The sequence below is a fragment of the Bufo bufo genome, chromosome 4 (genome assembly GCF_905171765.1).
Source record: "Bufo bufo chromosome 4, aBufBuf1.1, whole genome shotgun sequence".
Taxonomy (NCBI): Eukaryota; Metazoa; Chordata; class Amphibia; order Anura; family Bufonidae; genus Bufo; species Bufo bufo.
Genome location: NC_053392.1, coordinates 330,797,247 through 330,812,890, shown reverse-complemented (window position 1 = coordinate 330,812,890; position 15,644 = coordinate 330,797,247). Strand labels below are relative to the sequence as shown.

At 43.9% G+C, this 15,644-nt stretch overlaps 1 protein-coding gene across 2 annotated transcripts in view; it reads left to right on the top strand.

Moving 5' to 3' along the window:
• The window catches only part of POPDC3 (popeye domain containing 3), a 60,301-nt gene extending 48,419 nt beyond the window's left edge, over window positions 1-11,882 (top strand). For both annotated transcript variants that reach the window (XM_040428814.1, XM_040428815.1), the window contains exons 3-4: window positions 7,903-8,011; window positions 11,032-11,882. In XM_040428814.1, the coding sequence (XP_040284748.1) occupies window positions 7,903-8,011; window positions 11,032-11,343 (421 nt within the window). In that variant the 3' untranslated portion in view covers window positions 11,344-11,882. The remainder of the gene's footprint in view (window positions 1-7,902; window positions 8,012-11,031) is intronic.
• Window positions 11,883-15,644: the final 3,762 nt, after the last annotated feature.

Here is a 15,644-nt window from a genome sequence, read left to right as displayed (position 1 = left end):
GCAGGGCCAGGGGTAAGGGTGGAGCGCAGTGGTCACTTCCCTCCCCCCTGTGTGTGTGTGTACGCGACCGTTACAGGCGGCAGCAGCATCAGGAATAGGCCACAGAGTGGCACAAAGACAGAGTCTGGAGGTGGCGGCAGCAGCATCAGGAGGCCACTCTGCAAGGTGACATACTGTGGAGGTGGGTGGCAATACCAGTACCCGCTGAAGATGGTGGGTGAAAGAAGGAGCACTTGGCATCAGATATGTGGCATTAGGCGGGTAACAGCATCAGAATAGTAGCTGAGGCAGGTAGCCAGAAGAAACCGGTCTCTTTTGTCAAATTGTGGATGATCTAGTCTGATGCATCAGTCATTGGTGTGTGAAAATCCTGGCTGATCCCAGCCTGATTCATCTTGATGCAATGTCCCACTATGTGCTATATGTGGGCACTTTAAACTCTTGCTAAGGGTCCATTCACACGTCAGCAATTCTGTTCCGCATTTTGCGGAAGGGAATTGCGGACCCACACTTCCGGGTCCGCATTTCTGTTCCCGAAAAAAATAGAACATGTCCTATTCTTGCTGACAAGATTAGGAATATTCTATTATAGTGTCGGAACGCACATTGCCGCTGTCCGTGTTTTGCGGATCCGCAAAACACACACGGATGTGTGAATGGACCCTAAATGTCATATCAAATGTATTGGGGTATCATGCTCCCTTTAACAGGCTGGCAGTGTCATTTACCTTTATTCGCCCCTAGGTGGTGCTGGCACCACTTACGGTATATATATAGCTGGGGAGGGGTGTCAAGTCAGTGTGTGTGTGTGTTGAGGATGAGAATGAAGAGAGGAGGAAGTTAACGGAGGAGGTGGAATTTTTTTTTCTCACCGAACGCTGAATAAAATTTGTTTTTCCATCAAAATAATTCACAAAAGATTTGATCGCATATAAGTGCAGCGCTTAACGCTGAACAAAATTTCTTTATCCACCAAAATACTTCAATAAAGATTTTACCACATATAACGGAGCACGGAGATGAAAAGGGTCTTCGCATTCCCCCCGCACTATACGGACGTCTCATAAATGAACCGCTGCACCCGACAGCAGCTCCTGGGAAGGTCATGGAGCGTCCCGGTCATCCGGCATCTATTCACTCTGCTGAAGGATTATTTAGAAAAGTTTGTAGAAGCCACACGCTGCAGATTTATCATGGAGACATCATGGAGATTTAACCGCATATAACCGCAGCGCTGACCGCTGAATAAATTTTGTTTTTCGACCAAAATACTTCAATAAAGATTTTACCACATATAACCGCCGCACTGACTGACTGCTGCTACTTCCGTGAACCCCTGCACCACAGCTTCCCGGGTAGGTAGGTTGCTGCGAACCAGGTGCTCTACCCCGGGCACGTTTGGCTCCCGACCTCCCACTGCTGCCACCCTGCTGACTCCCAGCCATGCTTTCAACACATATACCCGCCGATGTGAACTGAGAATATATTTTTCTTTTTGTACTGAAGTAGGCCCGTAAACGCTTTCAGCAGACTGGAATACGACCCTATACGCTTTCACCAGCAATAACTGCAACAGTGCAGTGCGTATATTTTTTAGTTTTTTTACTGAAATACGCCCCTATACGCTTTCACCAGAAATAACTGCAGAAGTGAAATGCGTATATATTTTTCCTGTCGTACTGAATAAGATACTAAGACATAAGCCTTTAAAGGTTTTTCAGCATAGTACTTGAAGCCCAAGAACAAATAGCTGGAATGACAGAGCTCTCTAATGACTATTTGGATCCCCAAATAATCGTTCCCTGCACTTGTAAATCACTTTCCTATCAATGTCCCTAGCACCTTCTGTCATCTCTCCCTGCACTAAGATGCTGTGAAATGATTCCTCCCTATACTTTCCCTGCACTTATAAATCAGTTTTTCTGTCTTTTTTTTCCCCACAATGAGGTTTTTCCAATTGCTGTCCCTAGCGCCTTCACACGTCTGTCTCTGAACGCTGGAAAATGACTGCCATATTTAAAGGGCTGTGACATCACAGGGCTGGCTGGCTGCTGATTGGCTGCATGCAGGCACGTCAATCTGGGTGATCCCGCTTTCCCAGAGTTCATTGCCCCATGTCCTCAGTCCTCACATGTGTAGCCGCCATTTTAGGAAAATTGCGATTCGTTACCTCGAAGCACGAGGAAATTCTCTCAGCTCTACTGATAATATAAAAACCTTGAAAACGAATCAGTTTTATTTTTTCTTCGCCATACTCGGAGCCTTGCCATGGGTGGGGGTCTGACACCCGGGACCCCAGCTGATCAGCTGTTTGAGAAGGCAGCGGTGCTCGCAGTAGTGCTACAGCCTTCTCACAGCTTTTCCTAGGCCAGTGACGACACATTCATCAGTCCCGCGGCCTAGGCGCTGCTCAGCCTTATTCAAGTGAGGAGTGAGGAGAAATGTGTTTAATCTCCACAGTCTGTCTGGGAAAAAATGATATTGCTCTGATACTGTAAGAAAAATAGAGTTGTGATCAGACCAGGTTATAAGTCCAATGGACCCATCATGGATCCTAGCAAACAAATAGCTATTTATGAAGAAATTCTTAATTATGAATATGAGTTGTATGAGGAAAGAATAAAGGTATGGGCCAGATTTATCATTAGCTCAAGTCAAAATAATGGAGTAAAAAAATCGAAATTGCTAAAACTGCGCAAAAATTTGCAACTTTTATTGGCTCTGCACTATGCTCGCCAGTTTTCTGAAAGTGGGCGTGTTTTATTACGTTAATTAATCTCTAGACAGATTTCCTATTGCGACAATTTAAAAAATTTTCAATTTTTTTACAATTTCACTCCAGTGAGGACCATGCTTATCTTATGCGACTTTTTAATAGAACATGCGACTTTTTCGTAAAGACGTGCAACTTTTGTAAAGCCACGTACTGAAGGATAAACTGCTTCCGTCAAACAACATTTATCACAGTATTAAAGGACCAAAAACAAAATGGCTGCACACCATTATATATACCAGTGTTTCCCAACCAGTGTGCCTCCAGCTGTTGCAAAACTACAACTCCCAGAATGCCTGGACAGCCTTTGGCTGTGCGGGCATGCTGGGAGTTGTAGTTTTGCAACAGCTGGAGGCACACTGGTTGGGAAACACTGATATATACAAACAATAGAGCTAAGAAATGGGGGTCATTCTAGATAAAAGTGGTACAATACCGACTATAAATGAATAATGGAAGCTCTTAGCGCACATACGTGTCGGGCCCATCTACCAGGCATCAAGGTGGCTTGCGCAGATGGGGCCCATCTGAAGTCACGCGTGACTGCGTGCATAACTAACTTCGGCTCATCAGAGCCCATACATTCTAATACTGTATGGAGACGAATCTCTGTACAGTATTATTCCGCAGTTTTGAATGAAGTGACTTCGGACTAAGCATCTGAAGCTCGCTTCGCTCAACTCTAATTTAGACCCCTAAATATGAACTGTAAATCCTTTAACCACCTCCGGACCGCCGAACGCAGCGACGCGTCCTGGAGGTGGTGGATTCATTCCGAGTGGACGCGCCGGCGCGTCCTCTCGCGAGACGCGAGATTTCCTGTGAACGCGCGCACACAGGCGCGCGCGTTCACAGGAACGGAAGGTAAGCGAGTGGATCTCCAGCCTGCCAGCGGCGATCGTTCGCTGGCAGGCTGGAGATGTGATTTTTTTAACCCCTAACAGGTATATTAGACGCTGTTTTGATAACAGCGTCTAATATACCTGCTACCTGGTTCTCTGGTGGTCCCCTTTGTTTGGATCGACCACCAGAGGACACAGGTAGCTCAGTAATATGTTGCACCAAGCACCACTACACTACACCCCCCCCCTGTCACTTATTAACCCCTTATTCACCCTTGATCACCCCTGATCACCCCATATAGACTCCCTGATCACCCCCCTGTCATTGATTACCCCCCTGTCATTGATCACCCCCCTGTAAAGCTCCATTCAAACGTCCGCATGATTTTTACGGATCCACTGATAGATGGATCGGATCCGCAAAACGCATACGGACGTCTGAATGGAGCCTTACAGGGGCGTGATCAATGACTGTGGTGATCACCCCATATAGACTCCCTGATTACCCCCCTGTCATTGATCACCCCCCTGTAAAGCTCCATTCAGACGTCCACATGATTTTTACATATCCACTGATAGATGGATCGGATCCGCAAAACACATACAGGCGTCTGAATGGAGCCTTACAGGGGGGTGATCACCCCATATAGACTCCCTGATCACCCCCCTGTCATTGATCACCCCCCTGTCATTGATCACCCCCCTGTAAGGCTGCATTCAGATGTCCGTATGATTTTTACGGATCCACGGATACATGGATCGGATCCGCAAAACACATACGGACATCTGAATGGAGCCTTATAGGGGGGTGATCAATGACAGGGGGGTGATCACCCCATATAGACTCCCTGATCACCCCCCTGTCATTGATCACCCCCCTGTCATTGATCACCTCCCTGTCATTGATTAAGGCTCCATTCAGACATTTTTTTGGCCCAAGTTAGCGGAAATTTTTTTTTTTTTTCTTACAAAGTCTCATATTCCACTAACTTGTGTCAAAAAATAAAATCTCACATGAACTCACCATACCCCTCACGGAATCCAAATGCGTAAAATTTTTTTGACATTTATATTCCAGACTTCTTCTCACGCTTTAGGGCCCCTAGAATGCCAGGGCAGTATAAATACCCCACATGTGACCCCATTTCGGAAAGAAGACACCCACAGGTATTCCGTGAGGGGCATATTGAGTCCATGAAAGATTGAGATTTTTTTTTATCCCAAGTTAGCGGAAAGGGAGACTTTGTGAGAAAAAAATAAATAAAATCAATTTCCGCTAACTTGTGGCAAAAAAAAAAATTTCTATGAACTCGCCATGCCCCTCATTGAATACCTTGGGGTGTCTTCTTTCCAAAATGGGGTCACATGTGGGGTATTTATACTGCCCTGGCATTCTAGGGGCCCTAAAGCGTAAGAAGTCTGGGATCCAAATGTCTAAAAATGCCCTCATAAAAGGAATGTGGGCCCCTTTGCGCATCTAGGCTGCAAAAAAGTGTCACACATCTGGTATCGCCGTACTCAGGAGAAGTTGGGCAATGTGTTTTGGGGTGTCATTTTACATATACCCATGCTGGGTGAGATAAATATCTTGGTCAAATGCCAACTTTGTATAAAAAAATGGGAAACGTTGTCTTTTGCCGAGATATTTCTCTCACCCAGCATGAGTATATGTAAGAAGACACCCCAAAACACATTGCCCAACTTCTCCTGAATACGGCGATACCACATGTGTGACACTTTTTTGCAGCCTAGGTGGGCAAAGGGGCCCACATTCCCAAGAGCACCTTTCGGATTTCACAGGTCATTTACCTACTTACCACACATTAGGGCCCCTGGAAAATGCCAGGGCAGTATAACTACCCCACAAGTGACCCCATTTTGGAAAGAAGACACCCCAAGGTATTCCGTGAGGGGCATGGCGAGTTCCTAGAATTTTTTATTTTTTGTCACAAGTTAGTGGAAATTTTTATTTATTTTTTTCCTTACAAAGTCTCATATTCCACTAACTTGTGACAAAAAATAAAAACTTCCATGAACTCACTATGCCCATCACGAAATACCTTGGGGTGTCTTCTTCCAAAATGGGGTCACTTGTGGGGTAGTTATACTGCCCTGGCATTCTAGGGGCCCAAATGTGTGGTAAGGAGTTTGAAATCAAATTCTGTAAAAAATGCCCTGTGAAATCCGAAAGGTGCTCTTTGGAATGTGGGCCCCTTTGCCCACCTAGGCTGCAAAAAAGTGTCACACATGTGGTATCTCCGTACTCGGGAGAAGTTGGGGAATGTGTTTTGGGGTGTCATTTTACATATACCCATGCTGGGTGAGAGAAATATCTTGGTCAAATGCCAACTTTGTATAAAAAAATGGGAAAAGTTGTCTTTTGCCAAGATATTTCTCTCACCCAGCATGGGTATATGTAAAATGACACCCCAAAACACATTCCCCAACTTCTCCTGAATACGGAGATACCACATGTGTGACACTTTTTTGCAGCCTAGGTGGGCAAAGGGGCCCACATTCCAAAGAGCACCTTTCGGATTTCACAGGCCATTTTTTACAGAATTTGATTTCAAACTCCTTACCACACATTTGGGCCCCTAGAATGCCAGGGCAGTATAACTACCCCACAAGTGACCCCATTTTGGAAAGAAGACACCCCAAGGTATTCGCTGATGGGCATAGTGAGTTCATGGAAGTTTTTATTTTTTGTCACAAGTAAAAAAAAAAAAAATCATCATTTTCCACTAACTTGTGACAAAAAATAAAAAATTCTAGGAACTCACCATGCCCCTCACGGAATACCTTGGGGTGTCTTCTTTCCAAAATGGGGTCACTTGTGGGGTAGTTATACTGCCCTGGCATTCTAGGGGCCCAAATGTGTGGTAAGGAGTTTGAAATCAAATTCTGTAGAAAATGGCCTGTGAAATCCGAAAGGTGCTCTTTGGAATGTGGGCCCCTTTGCCCACCTAGGCTGCAAAAAAGTGTCACACATGTGGTATCTCCGTATTCAGGAGAAGTTGGGGAATGTGTTTTGGGGTGTCATTTTACATATACCCATGCTGGGTGAGAGAAATATCAGAGCTGCTTCAAAAAGCGGAAATTCACATTTTTGTACCATAGTTTGTAAACGCTATAACTTTTACCCAAACCATTTTTTTTTTACCCAAACATTTTTTTTTTATCAAAGACATGTAGAACAATAAATTTAGAGCAAAATTTATATATGGATGTCGTTTTTTTTTGCAAAATTTTACAACTGAAAGTGAAAAATGTCATTTTTTTGCAAAAAAATCGTTAAATTTCGATTAAAGCAATGAAATACCACCAAATGAAAGCTCTATTAGTGAGAAGAAAAGGAGGTAAAATTCATTTGGGTGGTAAGTTGCATGACCGAGCAATAAACGGTGAAAGTAGGGTAGGTCAGAAGTGTAAAAAGTGGCCTGGTCTTTCAGGGTTTTTAAGCCATAGGGGCTGAGGTGGTAAAGGGCATGTTCATATGTTGAATTAAAAGCCAATGTCTATTTCAGTAAAATAAATCTTAGACTATAGCCTCAGATTTCTGCAAATCTGCAGCAGATGCACGTGTGAATTAGCCTCATTGTTATTCCTAGGGGTTCATAGCAGGCATTAATTCTAGTGCATGGACAGGCAAAGAGGCACCAACCATTCGTCTTTAAAGGGGTTGTCTCTCTTCAGCAAATGGCATTTATCATACAGAGAAAGTTATAGGGGTTATCCAATTCCAAGTTCAAGAAAACCCCCCACATGTGCCAGGCCCCTCACTGGTAATATACTTACCCCGCTCCTGGTCCTCGCACCGCCGTTGCTGCTTCTCCCTGTACACGGATGAAAACATCCAGTGTCGGGGAAGGGGGGGAGCAGCCAATGGCAGGCGGGGACAGGGACGAGCCTCCCTAGCATTGCGGGTGACACTAGGGAGGCTCGTCCCCGTCCCCGCCTGCCATTGGCTGCTCCCCCCGGACACCGGATGTTTTCATCCATGTGCAGGTAGAATCAGCAACGGCGGTGCGAGGACCAGGAGCGGGGTAAGTATATTACAGGTGAGGGGCCCGACACATGTGGGGGGGGAGGGGGTTCTTGAAATTGGATAACCCCTTTAATACAACGCATTTACTAATATATTGTGATTGTTCATATTGCCTCCTGATTAGTTTTTCAGCCGCATTATACGCAGCTTTAATTTATGCTATAATGGTGTCAGCAGCCATGTGATGACTAGAGAGGTGGCATTTCAATGTGATAATTGATATCTTATCAATTTTACAGAATACGTGTGACAGTTGATGGAGAGTTTCTTCATTATATTTTTCCACTTCAGTTTTTGGATTCTCCAGAATGGGACTCTCTGAGACCTTCTGAAGAGGGTGTTTTTCAGGTAAGACGTGTTTTTGTCAAACCGTAGCTGATTTATGCCTATTAACAATAAATGGGAGTTTATTGTTTTATCGGTGAGGATTTCATGCTATTTAATAGATTTATGTGGACTGAGAAATAGATATATCTAAAATAGAGAGAGTTTTGATCTACATTAGCTATTACTGAGGAATTGCATGCTGACAAAGTCCTTCTCCCAGGAGCTGTCACAGGGAGTTCATGAGCTGAAGACATTTAGGTCACAACATTTAGATGTGTCCACGGTGTGACTTTGCAGAGATTAGTTCATGCTAGGACCACATGGCTTTATCACTTAAAGGTACTCATACACATTAGGCTACTTTTACACCCGCGTTTGGTGCGGATCCGTCATGGATCTGCACAGACGGATCCGTTCAGATAACACAACCGCATGCATCCGTTCAGAACGGATCCGTTTGTATTATCTGTAACATAGCCAAGACGGATCCGTCTTGAACACCATTGAAAGTCAATGGGGGACGGATCCGTTTTCTATTGTGCCAGATTGTGTCAGTGAAAACAGATCCGTCCCCATGGATCCGTTTGGCTCAGTTTTGTCAGACGGACACCAAAACGCTGCAAGCAGCGTTTTGCTGTCCACCTCCAAAGCGGAATGGAGGCAAACTGATGCATTCTGAGCGGATCCTTATCCATTCAGAATGCATTAAGGGCAAAACTGATCCGTTTTAGACCACTTGTGAGATCCCTGAACGGATCTCACAAACGGAAACCAAAATGCCAGTGTGAAAGTAGCCTAAATCTAAAGTTGCTCAGCATGGACAATTTCAAACAAAACAATGATCATTTTAGGCTACTTTCATACTTGTGGTAGCAGGGTCCGGCAGGCTGTTCTGACGGGGGAACAGTCTGCCGTATCCGTCCTAACTGTAGCCCACCGTGCCGCTGGAAGTCCGCTCTGGCCCCATTCACTATAATGGGGGCAGGCCGGAGGTCCATCAGCAGCACGGCAAACATGCCGAGAGGCGGCCAGACAAGATTACTGCAGGCTGCGGTTTTTGTCCGGCCGACTCTCTACTTGTTTGCTGCATCTGGACCTCCAGCCCGCCCCCATTATAGTGAATGGGGCCGGAGCGGACTTCCGGTGGCACAGTGGGCTAGCGTTAGCACGGATCCGGCAGGCTGTTCCCACGCCAGAACAGCCTGCAAGAGCCTGCTGCCGCAAGTGTGAAAGTAGCCTTAGCCTATCAATGACAGGCCATCATCGTCTGAAATTTTCGTTCAAAAGCCTGAAGAAAGGTCTATAATTTAAAGAAAGATTGTTTGTGGACAAAAGATCTTTTTTTGACTAAATGTTGCCGAGGTTCATTGACCATGTGTGGCCAATCGAACAACAGTAATGGCCAATATGGACTGAAATATGTCTGGCTGTCTCATCAAAGTGATCATTTACAAGGCAATCGTTTGCTCAAAATACTTCTTTCTAATGTGTATGGCCACCTTAAAGGGAATCAGTCACCACAATCTTGGACTATTTGCTGAAATACATAAGTAGCACAGCAGATAAGGAGTCCAGATTGCCATTTTTTATCTTCTTACTGTCCCCAGTTCCCCTTCTGTTGGCATTTAAATATGTGCTAAAATACATTTTCAGGGCTGCTGTATATGTGCACATGAGTCCTCTCCATTAAGTTAGCACAACACAGCAGTCTGGACTGTGTTTTTCAGCTCAGCTTTCAGTGCTGACAGCGGGGGAAGGGGGGCAGTAAGGAAATAAAAGATGGTCATCTGGTGGCCTTATGTGTAGTACTTATGTGTAGCCATTTTCCAGAATTGTGGTGACAGATTCCATTTAAAGGGGTTGGCCCATCTCACACATTGCTATGTTATGCCACCAATGTCTGATAGGTGGGACCCACACCTTTCTCTAGAATAGAGCCTGCCCTCATTTCTGTTGAACTGTGGAAAATAGCCAAGCCATTTCTGTCAGCCCTATAGAAGTGAATGGAGCAGTGGCTGCACTTGCATGCTGTGCTTCGCATTCATTTTTATGGGACTTCATAAAATAGCCGAGCATGCAGCTCAGTTATTTTTGGTACTCCCTTAGAAATTAATGGAGGGAGGCCACGCATGCACGGTCTGCTCTCCTTCACTCTGTGGGCTCCGTTCTAGAAATAGGTGCTTGTCCCATCGTTGGGACCAGAACTGTCACAGTCCCTCCCATGACAGAGGTGAGAAGATCTAAGAGACTGGCGGGTATGTGACAGTCTCTCTGTTTTCAGTGTTGTTGTTTGGTAATGACCACACCTCTTGTCAGGTGCAGCTTGTGGTCATTACTGAGGCTCTATTTAGTTCTGACTCACACTGCTTACCATGCGGTTGATATTTCCTGCTGGAGTTGGTTGAGCTGGTGTGTTGTTCCTTTGGATCTCCTGCTCCTCCATTCTTCTTTTAGCTAAGTGCATTTTGCTTTGCATTTGTGTGTGTTGTTGTCTAGGCCTCAGGGAGACGCTGGTTCCTTCATCTGGAGAGGAACCAGTAGTCTCATTCCCTGCCACCACTCCTAGGGACTTCCAGAGTCTCCAGGGCTAAGGTTCCAGTGTATGAGTATTTCCACCTTCAGGGTCTACTCATACTGACAGGAGTCAGGGAAAGGTCTAGGGATTCCTAGGAGGTTACCATCCCTCTCCCTTAGCTTTGAGGCCTAGACTCCAGTCTATTCCTTCTGTGTGTTATCTGGTGTTATCTCCTCCCCATTACCCGTGACAGGAACCTATCAGACATTGGTGGCAAATCCTAGTGATTTGCCACCAATGTGCAAGATGGCCCATCCCCTTTAAGTCACGTGCGATTGCGTCAAGGTAAAATTGCAGTGCAGTAATTCTCTATGGGGGGAAACAACAGGGGATCTTGAGACTATCGCAAAATATCTGACAAGCTATAAAAAACTGTCCATCAGGTTGACATTTTCTGGTCAGTCTTTATGTGTCCACACTTGTATCTGAGATTTGTTGTAATGCTGCATTCAATGCTGTTTTTCAGGTAACACTTACTGCAGAAACCAAGTGCAAGTACATTACATGGAGGAGAAAAAAACTCTACTTACTATTTGCAAAACATCGCTTCATCTCAAGATTTTTCTCAATGTTGATAAGGGGAGATATCGCAGACAAGCTCTATGCATTGAATGACAAGGTGTTTGTGGACAGTGGATTTCGATTTGACATAAGGATTCCAAACTTTTATCACATGTCCTTGCCTGAACAGGCACACTCTGGTGCCCCCATCATTCGAGTTCAGGACTTTTCCACAAGGAGAAAAGCAGCAAAGAGGCCAAACCATTCTTCAACTTAGTCAATATTTATCAATTGTGCAAAGCATAAGTGCCACTTACTGCATTCATCAAAGGCAGTAGTTCCTTCATATTCAGGTTTTATAATGCTCAGTGTCTACTGGTTTCTTCACAATGCCTTCTAATAGTTGCCATTTTCATAAACAAAAGGCATTTCAAACACCCCAAGTAATATCTTAAGGGTAAATCAGGCATTTTGTAAGATTACAACCTCAATCCCTGTATCCAGTATAAATATGTAGTAGACATGTGATGCATCTTCCAGTCGACTTCCAATTTAATAGAATCCATGTAGAACAGTTGATGTTCTTGTCATGCATCCTGTACCCTGGTCCCTTGAATCTTGTCTTTTTTTTTCTATAGCACAAGCTACAGAGATGAGAGTTATTTATTTCTGACAGTCGACGATTACTGGGAACTTCTCCAACAACCAGACTGTAAATACAATCAACAGTTTTGTAAGGAAGAGATTCCACTAGAAATTTCTAACATTACTTAATCATGAGTCAAGAAAACCTGTATTCATAATAAAGACTTTTTTCATTTAGTTGTAATGTCTTTATTCTTTCTGGTGATTGCTCTTCCTCTTGTTCCTACATGTCACGCAGAAACAAATTATAGCCATGATTTTTCTACGTATGGTATGCTAAAGCTGGAAGCAAGTGTTGCCTTCCCTTCATTGTTTACCTGCTCGCCTTGAACATCACAGCGGCGAGCAGGTGTAATTACAAGTTGTCCCAATCACTTCTATGGGATGGCTTGTAATTACACTGAGGGGAAGGCTGAGCTGGCATGGAGCGCAGCCTTCTCTTCAACGGGGTGTCGGACCCCTGCTGATCTGATATTGATGACCTTTCCTGAGGATAGGTCATCAATATTAAAATCCCAGAAAACCCTTTTAATCTCCCAGGCTTTCCCTGAACTTTATGAAAGAACTGTACGCCGAAGTGCATGCAGGAATACACCACGTGGGATACCAACTTCAGCGCACAACTTACGCAGCTAGAACTCTAGAGATCGTATGCTTCCAGCAAGCAGGGTGAGTGAAGCTGAGTACCAGGTGGGATGCCACCGGCACCAGCTAAACGACAAATCACCTAACAGTGAGTAACAAACTAATTGACTCATCAATCTAACAGACAGCAACAAGTCAGACTAACATACTCACTCTCCATGATGTGCAATATGAAACATTAACCGCAGCACCAATTGTATGAACTATTAACTTCTCAACTACTTGCCATTTACTTACCTTTGTGGATGAACTATTAACCATTTAATCATCTACCAATTTGTGATATATACATGAACTTGAGTGGTAGATATGCGGATGAATCGCCAAAAACTAACAACGTGGTATATATACAGTTAACTGAACTAGATCATACTAAGCTGAAATTGGGATTTTTATATTTTTATTATGTTTTTTTGGTTCTTACTATATTTTACTCATATTTCTAACTATATTGTATTATTTGGATAATTTAAGTTTGTTATTTTAGTTGATAATATATATAACCTATGTATTAGAATAAATGTGGATTTTATCTAATTATCTGTGTTGGACCATATGTTGAGTGCCTGCCTACTGTACCTATAAAAAAAACTTTTTGCGCTTCTAATGACTGGGTGAGTCACTTCAGTCAGAGCACCAATTCCACGGCAATAAAAAAGGAGAGCCGCTATAAATGTTTTTTTCACAGCAATTGTATGCAGTCTCCATTACCACAGCTCCACATTACCACAGTCTGTCCTCTCTGTACTTCATGTCTCCTCATGAACTAAATTCCCCAGATATTTAGCTAAAGTTCTTATCAGCTGTATTCAGGATCATAATCCTTGACAAGCAGAGCAGAGAGGAGGATGGGGCAGCTCTTTATCTCAGTGTTGTGAAGAAACTTGTCCTGCTGTCTGATTAGGACAGGTTTTGTGTGTACTAATAGGAGGGCGGCCATTTTATTTCTCCTAATGATTGCTCCCCAGACAAAAGGAACCATTATAACTAATGAAAGGTATTGGGAATATATTTATAATAAAGTAATATTTACGTATATTCATTGTCTTCATTCCCGGAGAACCCCTTTAACCCCTTAAGGACACATGACGTATCGGTACGGCATGTTTCCCGAGTCCTTAAGGACACATGACGTACCGGTAAGTCATGTGTTGTTCCGATCACTGCCGCCCGGCCGGCTGTGATCGGAACAAGGTGCCTGCTCAAATCATTGAGCAGGCACCTCGGCTAAATGTGCGGGGGGGTCCCGTGACCCCCCGATGTCCGCGATCGCAACAAGCCGCAGGTCAATTCAGACCTGCGGTTTGTTGCGCTTTCTGCAGTTTCTGATCGCTGCGGTCCCTGACCGCGGCGATCAGAAACTTTAGTGTGGCGAAAATATATATTTATCACCCCCCCCTGCACCTCTGAATGATTTTAGCCCGGTGGGAGGTGCAGGGGGGGTGTTGCGGGCGGTGCGGGAGGCGGGCGGTGCGGCAGGTGGGATCGCGATCCCCCGCCCGCCTCCCATTGAATAATCGTTGGTGTACAGTGGGTATACCGGGGTGCCGGCACATTGCTGGCACCCTGGTATAAACGGCTGACATCGGTGATGCGATGTCAGCCGTTTAACCCTTTCCATACAGCGGTCCGTACGGACCGCTGTATGGAAAAAGTTAACAGTAAGAGGGAGCTCCCTCCCTCTCCGATCGGGGGGCTGCTGTGCCTTTGCAGCCCCCCGATGGGAGAGGGAGAGAGCTCCCAGACAGCCCCCCGACAGCCCCGTCCTCACCCTTCCCCGTCTGCGAAGTTGTGGCAGACGGGGAAGGTTCCCATAAAAAGTAAAAAAAAGTGAAATAAAAGTAAAAATCAAAAAACACATTTATCACTGATTAAAAATTAAAAAAATAAAATTCCCTACACATGTTTGGTATCGCCGCGTCCGTAACGACCTGATCTATAAAACGGTCAAGTTACTTTACCCGAACGGTGAACGCCATAAAAATAAAAAATAAAAAACTATGATGAAATTGAAATTTTGCCCACCTTACTTCCCAAAAAAAGGTAATAAAAGTGATCAAAAAAGTCGCATGTACGCCAAAATTGTAACAATCAAACCATCATCTCATCCCGCAAAAAATGAGACCCTACTTAAGATAATCGCCCAAAAACTGAAAAAACTATGGCTCTTAGACTATGGAAACACTAAAACATCATTTTTTTTGTTTCAAAAATGAAATCATTGTGTAAAACTTACATAAATAAAAAAAAAGTATACATATTAGGTATCGCCGCGTCCGTATTGACCGGCTCTATAAAAATATCACATGACCTAACCCCTCAGGTGACCACCGTAAAAAAATAAAAATAAAAACGGTGTAAAAAAAGCCATTTTTTGTCATCTTACGTCACAAAAAGTGTAATAGCAAACGATCAAAAAGTCATATGCACCCCAAAATAGTGCAAATCAAACCGTCATCTCATCCCGCAAAAAATGAGACCCTACTTAAGATAATCGCCCAAAAACTGAAAAAACTATGGCTCTTAGACTATGGAGACACTAAAACTTTTTTTTGTTTTAAAAATGAAATCATTGGGTAAAACTTACATAAATTAAAAAAATTGTATACATATTAGGTATCGCCGCTTCCGTGACAACCTGCTCTATGAAATTACCACATGATCTAACCTGTCAGATGAATGTTGTAAATAACAAAAAAAAAAACGGTGCCAAAAAAGCTATTTCTTGTTACCTTGCCTCACAAAAAGTGTAATATAGAGCAACCAAAAATCATATGTACCCTAAACTAGTACCAACAAAACTGCCACCCTATCCCGTAGTTTCTAAAATGGGGTCACTTTTCTGGAGTTTCTACTCTAGGGGTGCATCAGGGGGGCTTCAAATGGGACATGGTGTCAAAAAACCAGTCCAGCAAAATCTGCCTTCCAAAAACCGTATGGCATTCCTTTCCTTCTGCGCCCTGTCGTGTGCCCGTACAGCAGTTTACAACCACATATGGGGTGTTTCTGTAAACTACAGAATCAGGGCCATAAATAATGAGTTTTGTTTGGCTGTTAACCCTTGCTTTGTAACTGGAAAAAAAATATTAAAATGGAAAATCTGCCAAAAAAGTGAAATTTTGAAATTGTATCTCTATTTTCCATTAAATCTTGTGCAACACCTAAAGGGTTAACAATGTTTGTAAAATCAGTTTTGAATACCTTGAGGGGTGTAGTTTCTTAGATGGGGTCACTTTTATGGAGTTTCTACTCTAGGGGTGCATCAGGGGGCTTCAAATGGGACATGGT